Genomic DNA, 12820 nt, shown 5'->3' on the forward strand with positions numbered 1-12820 from the left:
TAGAATTACGGTCACACGTGGTCATGCTTTATGGAGGTGGCATAATATTCATATTGGTTATACATCCCAGAATTAGTGTTTTTTTCCAGGGTTTCCACATCCATGAATGTGTATTTAACCCGTTCTCATACCACTGGTTTTCAAACTGTTAATTTTGCATTGAAAAAGGCAACAGTCATTTGCTGTTGACTTTTTAAACATTTTTAAATTTTATTTTATATATTCTTTTGGCTGTGCTAGGTCTTCATTGCTGCACAATTTTTTTCCTCTAGTTGTGGCAAGTGGGGGCTGCTCTATAGTTGTGGTGTGCCAGCTTCTTTTTGCAGTGGCTTCTTTTGTTGCAGAGCACAGACACTAGGGCACTCAAGCTTCAGTAGTTGTGGCTCCCAGGCTCTAAATCACAGGTTCAGTAGTTGTGGTGCCTGGGCTTAGTTGCTCTGCAGCATGTGGGTCTTCCCCAATCAGGGCTCAAACCCATGTCTCCTGCATTGGCAGGCAGATTCTTTACCTCTGAGCCACCAGGGAAGCCCTGCTATTGACTTTAGCACATGGATTTAAGCAGGACACATTTACTAACAACTCACCTTTACAGTTTTTGTCCAGCTGCTACTTAGGTAGGACTTTTGTACATGATACTGTTGCTGCTACTGCTAAGTCGCTTCAGTCGTGTCCGACTCTGTGCGACCCCAGAGACGGCAGCCCATCAGGCTCCCCCGTCCCTGGGATTCTCCAGGCAAGAACACTGGAGTGGGTTGCCATTTCCTTCTCCAATGCATGAAAGTGAAAACTGAAAGTGAAGTCACTCAGTTGTGTCCGACTCTTAGCGACCCCATGGACTGCAGCCTACCAGGCTCCTCCATCCATGGGATTTTCCAGGCAAGAGTTCTGGAGTGGGGTGCCATTGCCTTCTCTGTACATGATACTACTTTGCTGCTTTTATTGAATTCACAAAGTGCTGCTTTGTAATAAATTTGCAAACCCTATGGACTCTCTGGTGGCCCAGTGGCTAGGACGCCTCACTCCTAATACAGAGGGCCCAGGTTCTGTCCCTGGTCAAGGAACTAGGTCTCACATGTCACAACTGAGGGTTTGCGCGCCACAACTAAGAGTTCACGTGCCGCAACTAAAGACTCAAGATCCTGCATGCCTCAGCCAGGACCTGGTGCAGTCAAATAAATAAATATTTAAAAAATTGCAAACCCTAAATATTAACCTTACAGAATAGGGTTAATTTTTTTCACATAGTGCCAAAAGTGGAAAAATTGCTCCACTTCATGTATCGTTTTTAAGATAACGATTTATCAAATTGATAAATATTTTAAAATAATAAGTTGTATTTCTGAGGCATCAAGGAAACAAATGCTCTCTGAACTGCTATGGGATAGTAAATGTTGAAACCTTTCCAGGAGGACTCTGAGCAGTACTTAAGATGTTAGAATTCTGCCTGCTCTCCATTAGGAAATTCCATTAGGAATTTGTCCTGTGTGTAAAGTTGTAGTTGCAGAGATACCCATAACAACACTATTGCAATAGTAAACGATTAGGAGTGTGTGTGTATATATATATATAAAACAATAGAGAATATGTTGCAAAAATGATGGCAAATCAGTAGAATGTTAACCAGTAAAAATTAAATTTCAGGATATTTAATCACTTAGAAAACTGGAGTATTAACTATTTTTAAAGGTTATAAAGTAGTATGTTTGGTATTAATCCATTTGTATAAATAATAATATATTTAAGAAAGACATAGGATGGACTAGGATGTTTTTCTCATTTGTGCTTATCTACTGCTGGATTTTCAGCAATAACTATATTACAGTTAAAATTTTTGAGTCAATTTTATGCCAATATTTACAGAGTTTCTGATACAGCCTTAAGTGGTTAAAAAAGAAAGCAGGACAACACATTGTATATCAGGCCAGACTTATACTTGGTGATTACTTGCTAACCACCCTCTGTGAAAGAGCAGAGATGGTGTGTGTTTTGCTCACGCTGCATCCTCGATGCTGAGGACGGCACTCTCCTAGGCAATTAGCAAAGGAGGGTGAGTGAACCGGTCCACTGACCCTGGACTGTGGGTCTCTAACAAATCCCCTGCTGCATTTCAGAGCCATCGAGAAGCTAAGCGGGCATCAGTTTGAGAACTACTCCTTCAAGATTTCCTACATCCCGGATGAAGAGGTGAGCTCCCCTTCGCCCCCTCAGCGAGCCCAGCGTGGGGACCACTCTTCCCGGGAGCAAGGCCATGCCCCTGGGGGCTCTTCTCAGGCCAGACAGATTGATTTCCCGCTGCGGATCCTGGTCCCCACCCAGTTTGTTGGTGCCATCATCGGAAAGGAGGGCTTGACCATAAAGAACATCACTAAGCAGACCCAGTCCCGGTACGTGCCTCCGGGGCTTCCTTTGCTTCCTTCTGAGGGGTCCCCTGAGTGCTGGTGGGTCCCGGCCATTCCCAGGTTGCTATTGCTTGCATCAGCAGTGGGGGGCTGCGCTGGATGGGACAGTGGCTTCTTTAAACAGAAGTACTAACAGACTAACACAGAACCCAGGGGCCTTCATGAGCTTTCGTGCCAGTGTTCTAAAGGTCATACCTGAAACACTAATAATTCATAAAAAAAAAGGTACTAATGACCTCACAGTCACGAATTGTTCTCCTAAGCTCTCTGATGCCTGTGAATACATCTACATATTTTTAAAACAACAGAGGTATGGGGCTGAACTTTATGGGATCCTAGAACCCACTTACCTTAGCTCTTGCCTCCGCTCCTGAGTCAGAGCCCAGGGTGATAGTCATTCTTTGAGACCACCTAGGGAGTCTCACAAACAGCTTCATAAAGGCAACGGGTGAGTCACTGCTACATTGAGCAAGAAATAAAGTACATTATTAGCCTTATGTTTAGTCTTCTGTCTGCTTAAGGAGACTGACTCGGTAGTAGGAGTTGTAGTGGATAAAGTAACTTGTGAGGTTGTTGATTTTGGTATGTTCCTAAGACCACAGCATGATAAAATGAACAAAGCACAGGACTTGAAAACAAAGACCCTTGTTCACCTTTTCCCACTTAATAGCTATATAAGCTTAGAAAAAATTTAAGCTTTCTGAGCATCAACAGCTTCTTCTATACTCTAGGAGTAGTGTGAGAATTAAGACAGTCAGACAGATTGAATGAAATAATTATTGTGAAAGCACTTAAATTACAAAGCACCAAATTACAAGTATTAGTTATTTATATTCCTAATGCATTTTACTCAGGTAATTGAGGGTTTTATAACCTGAAAGAGGAAAAACTGTTTTCTTCAAAGTGTCTGAGTTATTTCCAAAAAGTGGACAATTACATGAATCCCAGGGTTTATAATCATAGGAGTGAAGTGATAAGATAGTAGTCAGAGGAAGTACTATTGATGTTTCTTTTGTTTTAAAATCAGTCCCCTTTTATTCCTGTAAGTCTGCTTCCCTGAGAAAGTGATTTTTATTTGTATGTCTTTTTGTTCCAAATATTATTTGAAGTGGCTTTATAAATGTAGCAAGTTTAAATAGAATTGAAGTTAATTCTCAAAGTGTGTGCCTACTTTTTTAGAAATAGGCCCCAAACTTGGATTTGGACTTCTAACAACCAAAGTAAAAAGGGATACAATTAATTATGTGATTTTGAAAGTTAACAAAAACAAGTAGAGCCACAACTACCCAAAGAAGTCTGATAAAGTCATCAAGCTTTGGAGCCATTAGTTTTAAGAGTCTGGAAGAAGGCAGGCTGCCAGTGGCAAGGAAACCAAAAACTTAGGCAGAGAAAGGGCATGCCTCTGTTTTCTATCCACACTCAGATATATAAAGCTTGCTTGAATTTGGTGTTTAGAGTTGGATTAACATATGGCTTTTAAAAGCTGCAATCAGTTCAGAGACTGGCACTGTGCCAATGTGCAGTATTATCCTGCTCACTTTTAAGATCATTTGAAAGACTACACAAAATACTTCATTTACCAAACTGGCTTCATTACCACATTGGCTTGGTGCCTTTGTCCAATAGCACTCCTGTAAGAAATACTCCTTTCTAAGTGGAGCTGCAAAGAATTCAGGTTTGGCCCAAGACCTTCTGCACTGCTTGCTGCCTTCTTGGAGAATGGCATTGGTTGCAAATGTGCTGATGACACTTATTGTCCGTCTGTGTCCTTGCTGTACATTGGCCAGGGCAACACTTTCTTGGACTAGGGTCCAGTGCCAGATGACGTTGTGCTATGGCTCCTGATTCTTTTCCTGCAGGGTAGACATCCATAGAAAGGAGAACTCTGGGGCTGCAGAGAAACCCGTCACCATCCATGCCACCCCAGAGGGAACCTCTGAAGCATGCCGCATGATTCTTGAAATCATGCAGAAAGAGGCTGATGAGACCAAACTGTAAGTTTGCATGCAATGCACAGACCGCTCAACAGAAAAGATTAGGTTCTCATTCATTTAACCCAGGAAAGTTTTCAAAGAGCTGTAAATCTATTTCTCAGTTAAAGGGAGCCTGGGAAGGATTAATTTTCAGGTATTTGTTCCATAGAGACTACAATGGGAAATAGATCTTTTATGTTTACAACGTGGCTGTTTCTCTACTTGCACGTTTCTCTTGGTGATCCTAATGCTTCCGTCACTCACTGGCAATAATTATTGATGGGAACATAACTGTGTTGTCCAATGTGTGTGCTAATGGAAATGTTCTATATTTGCACTGTTCACTATAATAAGCACTAGCCAAATGTTGCTGTTGAGTGCTTGAAGTGTGACAAGTGCAGTGGAGGTACTGAATATTTTAACTTGATCCATTCAGATTTAAGTAGTCACATGTATGGCTAGTGGCCATCATATTGGACGGGGCAGATTCAAAAAGTACATTTGCACCAAAACCATCAAAAGGGTTTTGCTCCTAAGCCCCTTGGACTCTTAAGCTTGGATTATGTTTCCTTAAATAGTAGAAACTGGTATCTGAGTGGCTATTTTATTCTTTTTTCTTGTATCTCCTTTGTCCATTTCTTTCACAAAATATTTTTTAGGATTCCTGTTGTACCAATTTGAATGACAAATACAGTTCATAGTAACTTGTATAATTTAGTAATACAAATGTATTAATTTGTATTATAAACAAATTAATGGTAATAGAATAGATAATATAATAAAAAAGGCTCTATGTAAGTCTGGCAAAATCTACTTATAAGCATGGATTGTGGCAGTTTTATAAAGAAGCAGTGAGGGATGAATTGAATATAAAACTAATTTATATTCAAACAGTGTCAAATAATAGTGTTCCAAAACCAAAGAGATGAGAGTAGTTCTTAAAAGAAAAACATTGCAAATTCTTAGGCTTCATGAGGAACTCTAACATTTTACTTATGAATTACTTACTATTTTGGACTTTTGGAATCCCCCAAATGCTGTGACTTAATTTAAAGAAGCCCCTCTCTCATCCAAATTATTGAGAACTTTATAAATGTTACTTACCCTCCTTGGCCCTTTGAATTAGGTGTCATCATCTTACATTATTTTAAAGAATCAAAAAGACTGCTAAATAAATTGGATTTTTAAAGTATCTATGTAGAGCCAAGATAGAGTTTGAATATCTTTGAAATATGTTTTTTTTTAAATGAGGCACCATGCTGAGCACTGTGCTAGGGGCTTAGGCTACAACTCTGAACAAGATCCAGTTCCTTTTTTTTTTAATCCAGTGTGAGACATCTGCTAAACAAACAAGTACACCGGTAAGTAATTAAGCATGGCTATGATAAGTGCCATAGTGGAAAACAACTGCAGGTAACTGGAGGCCATAATCAAGGCTCTAGAGAGACAGAAAGAAATTGAGGGATTTCAGAGAAAGCTTTCCTATGTAAGTGACATTTCAGCTGATCCCTGAGGAAGATGAGTAGGAGATGGAGGATGGAGAAGAGAGATCCTAAACTTTCCTTTTATTCATTTATGTGCATGTTTGGTCTTATCTGACTCTTTGCAACCCCATGGACTGTAGCCTGCCAGCCTCCTCTCTGTTCATGGGATTTTTCCAGCAGGCATACTGGGGTAGGTTGCCATTTCCTCCTCCAGAGGATCTTCCTGACCCAGAGATTGAACCCACGTCTCCTGCATTGCGGCCAGATTCTTTGCCACTTAGCCATTCATTTACCAAATATTTATTGAGTACATACTATGTGCCAGGCACTGTTCTGTGTCTCAGTGAACAAAGCGGACGAAAAATCCTGCCCTCTGTAAGTCACATTCTAACAGAGCTTCTTCAAACATCCCTTTATTTTGAGGCTGTTGTAGTGCATCTGTTAGATGGTTTTGGTCTCAAGTAACAGAAAACGTAACAAATGGCTTAAGTAATAAGAAACAGTTTTGATGTCACATAATTAGAAGTCCTTACTCTGTGAGAATGACTGCGGGGTCAGTTGAATCATAGCCTTAAAGGCCCATGACTTTTCTTTCTGTTTTACTTTCTTCAGTGTATCTGATATGCCTTTTCTTTTATCAATTGAGGTGATCATGTGGGTTTTGCCCTTCATTCTGTTAATATAGTATATTATATTAATTTTTGTATGTTGAACCATCTTTTCATTTCAACTTAAAAGACTCCTTTAGCATTTCTGGTAGAACTGGTCTAGGAGTAATGAACTCCTTTGACTTTTGTTTATCTGGAAAAGTCTTAATTTTCCTATCATTTTCACAGACAGTTTTGCTAGATACAGTATTCTTGGTTGGTAGTTTTTTCTTTCTGTGCTTTGAGTATGTCATCTCATTCCCTTCTGTCCTGCAGATTTCTGCTTAGAAATCCATCTGTAATCTTATGGAAACTTTCTTGTATGTTACTAATCACTTTTCGCATGCTGCTTTCAAGATTTTCTCTTTGAGTTTAGACACCTGGGTTATAATGTGTCTCAGTGTGATTCTCTTTTGGTTTATCCCAGCCGGATGTTCTTGGAGCTTCTTAAATATGTATGTCCGTTTCTTTTCTCAGATTTGTAAAGTTTTCTGCCTATTTTCTTTGAATAAGCTCTTTCCCTTGTCTCTTTCTCTATCCTTCCATGATTCCAATGACATGTTTCTTGATCGATTTGATAGTGTTCCAAAAGCCCATTATCCTATCTCTACTTTTTTTAAAATTCTTTTTTCTCCCTTCACTTGATGATTTCACATGACTGATACTCAAGTTTTCTGAGTCTGTCTTCTGCCTGATCATACCTGCTTTTGAATCCCTTTAATATTTCAGTTATATTTTTCAGCTCTACTATTTCTGTTAGGTTGTTTTTGAATAGTTTCTTTTTCTTTGTTGATATTCTCACTTTGTTCATGCATCACCTTCCTGATTTCATTTAGTTGTTTGTATTCTCATTTAGGTCATTGAGCATCTCTGTGATCATTATTTTAAAGTCTGTCAAGTAGCTCATAGATCTGCATTTCTTTAGGGTCAGTTTCTGGAGTTTTATTTTGATCTTTTGATTAGACCATGTTTCTATTTCTTTCTATGGCTTATAATTTTTTTGCTGGAATTTGGGCATCAGAAAAAGCAATCACCTCTCAGAATCTTTGCATACTGGCTTTATTCAGGGGAAGACCTTCACTAGTCAGCCTGGCTGGAGGTTTTAGGACCTCTCAAACCATTTCTGATTTCTTTCTCCTCCTGGCTTCTGACTGTGGAACTGCAGCTCTAACGTACTATACACCTCTGTTTTCAGCAGCTTCCAGACCTGGGCACCAGGCTTGGCAGCTCCCTAAGTTAGGAGAGACAGAAACCTCTCTCTCAGGCAGCCCCCAGGCAAGCCAGAATGTTGGACTCATTGTACAGTCCTTTGTTTCTGTCCCAGGGGAGGGGCCTTGGTGTGGAGGATTTCCTCCCAGTTTCCCCTTGCTATGTTGTGTAGGGGAAGGAGCAGGAAAGGCATGCCAAATGCCACAAAACTTCTTACTCCTTTTGCTGGAATCCCTTTTCAGTTTTATAAAAGCCTGGGTGGTATAGCTTCTCCCCTAATCTCTAGAGTTCTCAGAGATTTTAGCCTATCTTTTGTTGTCAACTTGGTGTCTCTGTAGGGATAGGAGGGCCTGTTGTTCCTAGTCTACCATCTGACTGATGTCATTATCCCTTGTGCTTTTTTTAAGAGCAAGGAAAACCTTCCTAAAGCCACTCTACAGACCTCTTCTGATACCTCGTTGGTCAGTCTTTCTCATGGACCTATTTCCAACCAGTCACAACAAGGGAGTAAAATTAACATGATTTGGCTTGTGTTAATCAGAATTCATGCACTAGGGTTAGTGAGAAACCCCGCTTCTCCTAAAGCCCATGGCCACTTGGTAGCTGAACAGAAACAGCTTCTATTTGTAAGAAATAAGGAGGGTAATAGCTCTTAATCCCATGGACAGAGAAACCTGGCGGGCTACAGTCTGTGGGGTTGCAAAAGAGTTGGACATGACTTAGCTACTAAACAACAACAATAGCTCTTAAGTCAACCATTGTGTTCAACTTAAATGTCAAATTGTTGCTTGTCTCTTTCAGAGCTGAAGAGATTCCTCTGAAGATCTTGGCCCACAATGGCTTGGTTGGAAGACTGATTGGAAAAGAAGGCAGAAATTTGAAGAAAATTGAACATGAGACAGGGACCAAGATAACAATCTCATCGTAAGCCACTTGTTCCAATTAACTGTACCCAGTAATGGAGACTGTGAGCATTGTGATATGTCCAGCTCATTCATCTGCTTTTCCTTATAATGGGAATGTAATCGTAAGATAATCATATAATTATCTTCAGCACTGTCAAAACAGATGCATAAGTAGTTCCCACTCAGACCTTCTCTACTGATATCATCTAAGTCACTGCAAAGAGTTGAGATAAGATGGCAGATGTTATGTGCCACAGTGTGAGGTGAGGGTATCCATCCCTGCCTCTTCCACCAAGACGTGAGTGTGACCCTTCTGGGATTTTATTTTTCCTTTTGAAAAAAGGAAATTTTTCTCTTTTTCCTGGTGGCCAGCTTGCAGGATTTGAGCATATACAACCCTGAAAGAACCATCACTGTGAAGGGCACAGTTGAGGCCTGTGCCAATGCCGAAATAGAGATTATGAAGAAGCTGCGTGAGGCCTTTGAAAATGATATGCTGGCTGTTAATGTAAGTGCTGACTGCTTTCTTCTCCACTGGTTTTCACATGTGTTGTCAGGCAAGACCCAAGCCTCTCTAAGAATAATTGTCATTCGGAAAGTGAAGAAGCACTTTAGGAGTACAGAGTTACACCTTTCTTCTTGGGGGCAAGGGCATTAGAATAATCAGGAGACGAACTAGTAAAATATGCTAAGTACACTCGACAAAATAGTGTGAAGTCATTAAAATCACAGCTTGGAAGATTTTTAAATCAAATTGCTTATGATATATTGTTAATTAAGAAAATATATTAATATAAAAGTGTATATAACTAAGGTTTTAATTATATAAAATAATATGAGTCAAAATGACTAGAAGCCTGCATATAAAAATCAAGACAGCTGTTATGTTAGAAAAGTGAGATTTTTTCCCCCCCTACTTTCCAGTTTTAAAAAAACTTCTGATGTTCACCTCTCACTGATCTGTCCTTTCAGATTGTCCGATAACTGTTGTCATCCACCTTGACTCTGATAATTCTAGCAGACTGATTTGGGTTTGTCCTTCCTGTTATTACTGCCTGGTTTCAACTTTATAATGGGGAGACACCATCCTGAAATTCATTCAGAAATCTTAAAAATATTTGTCCTTTTAATCAAAAGCACAAACTCAGCTCAGAGGAGTAAATTTTTTTCATTTTTTTATGATAATGATCTTTTTAACATATACAAAACAGGAAAGGATACTATGATAAGCTCTCATATGCCCATAATCTGGCTTCAGCAGTTATCCATTCATGGCCTGTTTTGCTTCATTTGAACCTTCATCCACATCCCCACTCCCACTTGGATGACTTGGAAGAAAATCCCAGACTTTGTAACATTTCACAGAGGACTAAATGTTGAGAAAGGACTAGGTGGGTGAAACGCAGCCCCAGCTCCCTCACTGCAGCACTTGCCATAGGACCTTCTTAGTCAGGTCAGTACTGCCTTCCCGCCTCACCCCAAGTCCCACCTTAGCGGCCCACATGATAATTACGGGACATGGTGAGCGTGGTGAGGACACGACTGCAGTGTGACCTTCCCTCCCCCCATTTGTGTGTATTTGTCTGTCAAAGTATCATCCACTGATCTCGTTTTCTTCTTTGGGGATCTTGATATCCTATGATAAACTCTTTCTGTGAACACCCAGAAATGCTGCAAAGGCTCTGGGTGTTCCAAACATCTTCCCCTGAGCATGTGCATCACTTAGGTTCATTCATGTCTGTGCTGAAGTCATGCATTGATAGGTGAATAACAAAATCACTAGATCTCACACATGAATGGGATAAAGGCTAAGATCCTAACTCTCCCGTTCCAGACCTTCTAAAAGAAGGCAAGCTACTGGGAGACCCTCGAGCCACAGATGAGCAAAGAGAAAATGTTAGAGATTTGCTCGGTGGTCGGGGAGGCAGTGGTAGGACCAGGAGGCAGGTTGGTTACAGACCAGGGTGGGAGGTATGTTATCCCTCTGCCTCTGAAGGGCAGCCTGTGTGAGCATCCCCGTGTTTAAATGTGAAATAAGCAAGCGAGATGATCACAAAACTGGCAGCTAAATGGTAAACAAGCCAAAGTTGTGGACCATTCCAAACATGGATAAGAGTTTACACATGTGGTATCTTAATGAGGGGTCTGATTTTTCCCTGGATAGAGTTAGGAAGAACTATTCAGCCAACATGTTTTAATCATATTCATTCAGCAAATATTTATTGAGTACTTACTATGTACCAGGCACTGAGCTCACAGCACTAAACAAGACAGTTTCTGTCCATGAGGAAATTGTTGTCTGAAAGGCGGAGAGGCAGCTACATAGGCCATTCAAATACTCTGTGATGCCTGCTGTTTTAGGGGAACATGAGTGTGTTAGGGCACAGAAAGGGCACCTGAGCTGAGGCCTTTGGGATGAAAGAAGGTTCCTTGAGGAGCGGACACCTAAGGTCAGGTGAAACCCGCATGATGAGTAGGATGTAGCCAGCCGAGGACGGAGACAAGCAACAGTTCTCGCAAAGCAGACAGTGTATGCGGGGGATCCAGAGGGGAGAGAGGAGCAGGACTGGGCAGGGTGTGAGTGAAGGTTAGCAGGAGAGGCTGGCAAGGTGGCCTGGGTCCCCAGGAAGAGCCTCATTGCTGTGTTAAGATGTGTAGACACTCGAAGCAGCAGAGAAGCTCTGAAAGGAGCACCACCATCAGGTTGAGGCTTAGAGAGCCCGCCCCGGCAGCAGGGTGAGGAAGAGGTCCACGGGGCCTGAGTGAGCTGAGTAGGAGACGCTGATGCCATCCAGACAAGAGATGGAGGTTGACCCAGGCAAGCTGGGCCTCTCTGGTCTCCTCCCCTCAACTTTTTCTCCATTTTTATTCTCAGCAACAAGCCAATCTGATCCCGGGGTTGAACCTGAGCGCACTTGGCATCTTTTCAACAGGACTTTCCGTGCTGCCTCCACCAGCAGGGCCCCGAGGAGCTCCCCCCGCTCCCCCCTACCACCCTTTCGCTGTAAGTAGCTCAGCTTTCAGGGGTTCGCTCATACTCCTCTAGGCAGCGGCATTTCTCTGCTGTGTTGAATCAGAGCCAAAGCTTTCATTTGGAGGCCGTGCTCATAAGGGCTGAATTCAACAGTTCTTAGGACTTCTTCCTAATGGACAGATTAAAACCATCCTCTAAATATGTGCTCTTAAACATAGTATATATCATATCTGGGAAAGAAAGAGACTGCTAGCAAATTCATTAGCTAGAAGCCTGTTCAATGTAAAAAAGGATTTGTTAGCACAAATAAGAACCTTCATGAGTGTTGTTCACTTACTAAAATATATTTTCGTACCTAGATGACTCATGTATAAAATTCTAACCTGGGTCTACGATTCAAGTACATTATATTTTATTAATAGTTTTTTAAAAGAAAATAGCACACACAGTGTTTATTCCTAGACACTTAGCACAATGCCTGGCATTTAGTAGATTCTCAGTAAGTATTTATTGTTTGAATCATAATTAATAGCAGCAGAAGAAACGTGAACGTTATGTGTTTTCTACTTGTCCCCATCCACAAGCATCATTCAAGATCAACAGGTTACCAAATTAGGGCTCAGGATACTTGACAGCTTTTTTTTTTTTTAATTCATTCCTAATTCTCCACACATACTACTTATTTTTTAAGAAAACTAATTTTCTCCCAATGTTCGTATTGTTTAAATGGGAAGAATCAAGTTGGAGAACATTAGCTTAACCACCTCTTTCTTTTGAGAGGTGGTCTCTGGTATCGTAGGCTTCACAGTGTCAGAATTCTGAGTAACTCTTTGGGTTAGCTAGAGACACAGGGTGAACTCAGTGTTGCTGTTTTGCCAAAAAAAAATAGGGAAATGAACTGACACCCACATCTTTAGTCACAAGGACATGCACATTCTGTCATCGTGTTTATATACAGCTTCTCTCCATACCATTTCTTTAGAATTATATACATTTTCCTTTAAACTCAAGGATAGCGTCCAACATTGAGCTGTGTGTGTGTGTGTGTGTCTGTCTGAGTGTTCGAGGGAGCTGGGCGTATGGCAGGAGGGAGCTGGCAGCTGTCACAGTCATGTAGGTACTCCAAGTGGGGAGAACAGCTTTGAGAAGTGTGTGTCCCCATCTTTGCTGAGATGTGAGAATGACTGAGCCCAGGACAGTGAACTGACCTTAGACATGTGGCATTTCTT

At 41.1% G+C, this 12820-nt stretch overlaps 1 protein-coding gene across 8 annotated transcripts in view; it reads left to right on the top strand.

Moving 5' to 3' along the window:
• The window catches only part of IGF2BP2 (insulin like growth factor 2 mRNA binding protein 2), a 173313-nt gene that overhangs the window by 135776 nt on the left and 24717 nt on the right, over positions 1-12820 (top strand). For 7 of the 8 annotated variants that reach the window (XM_055568819.1, XM_055568817.1, XM_055568824.1 and 4 more), the window contains exons 6-10: positions 2112-2384; positions 4259-4393; positions 8514-8636; positions 8990-9125; positions 11493-11621. In XM_055568819.1, coding sequence (XP_055424794.1) covers positions 2112-2384; positions 4259-4393; positions 8514-8636; positions 8990-9125; positions 11493-11621 — 796 coding nt within the window. The remainder of the gene's footprint in view (positions 1-2111; positions 2385-4258; positions 4394-8513; positions 8637-8989; positions 9126-11492; positions 11622-12820) is intronic. The other variant, XM_055568818.1, reaches the window with a different exon arrangement.

Source organism: Bubalus kerabau, chromosome 2 (assembly GCF_029407905.1).
Source record: "Bubalus kerabau isolate K-KA32 ecotype Philippines breed swamp buffalo chromosome 2, PCC_UOA_SB_1v2, whole genome shotgun sequence".
NCBI lineage: Eukaryota > Metazoa > Chordata > Mammalia > Artiodactyla > Bovidae > Bubalus > Bubalus kerabau.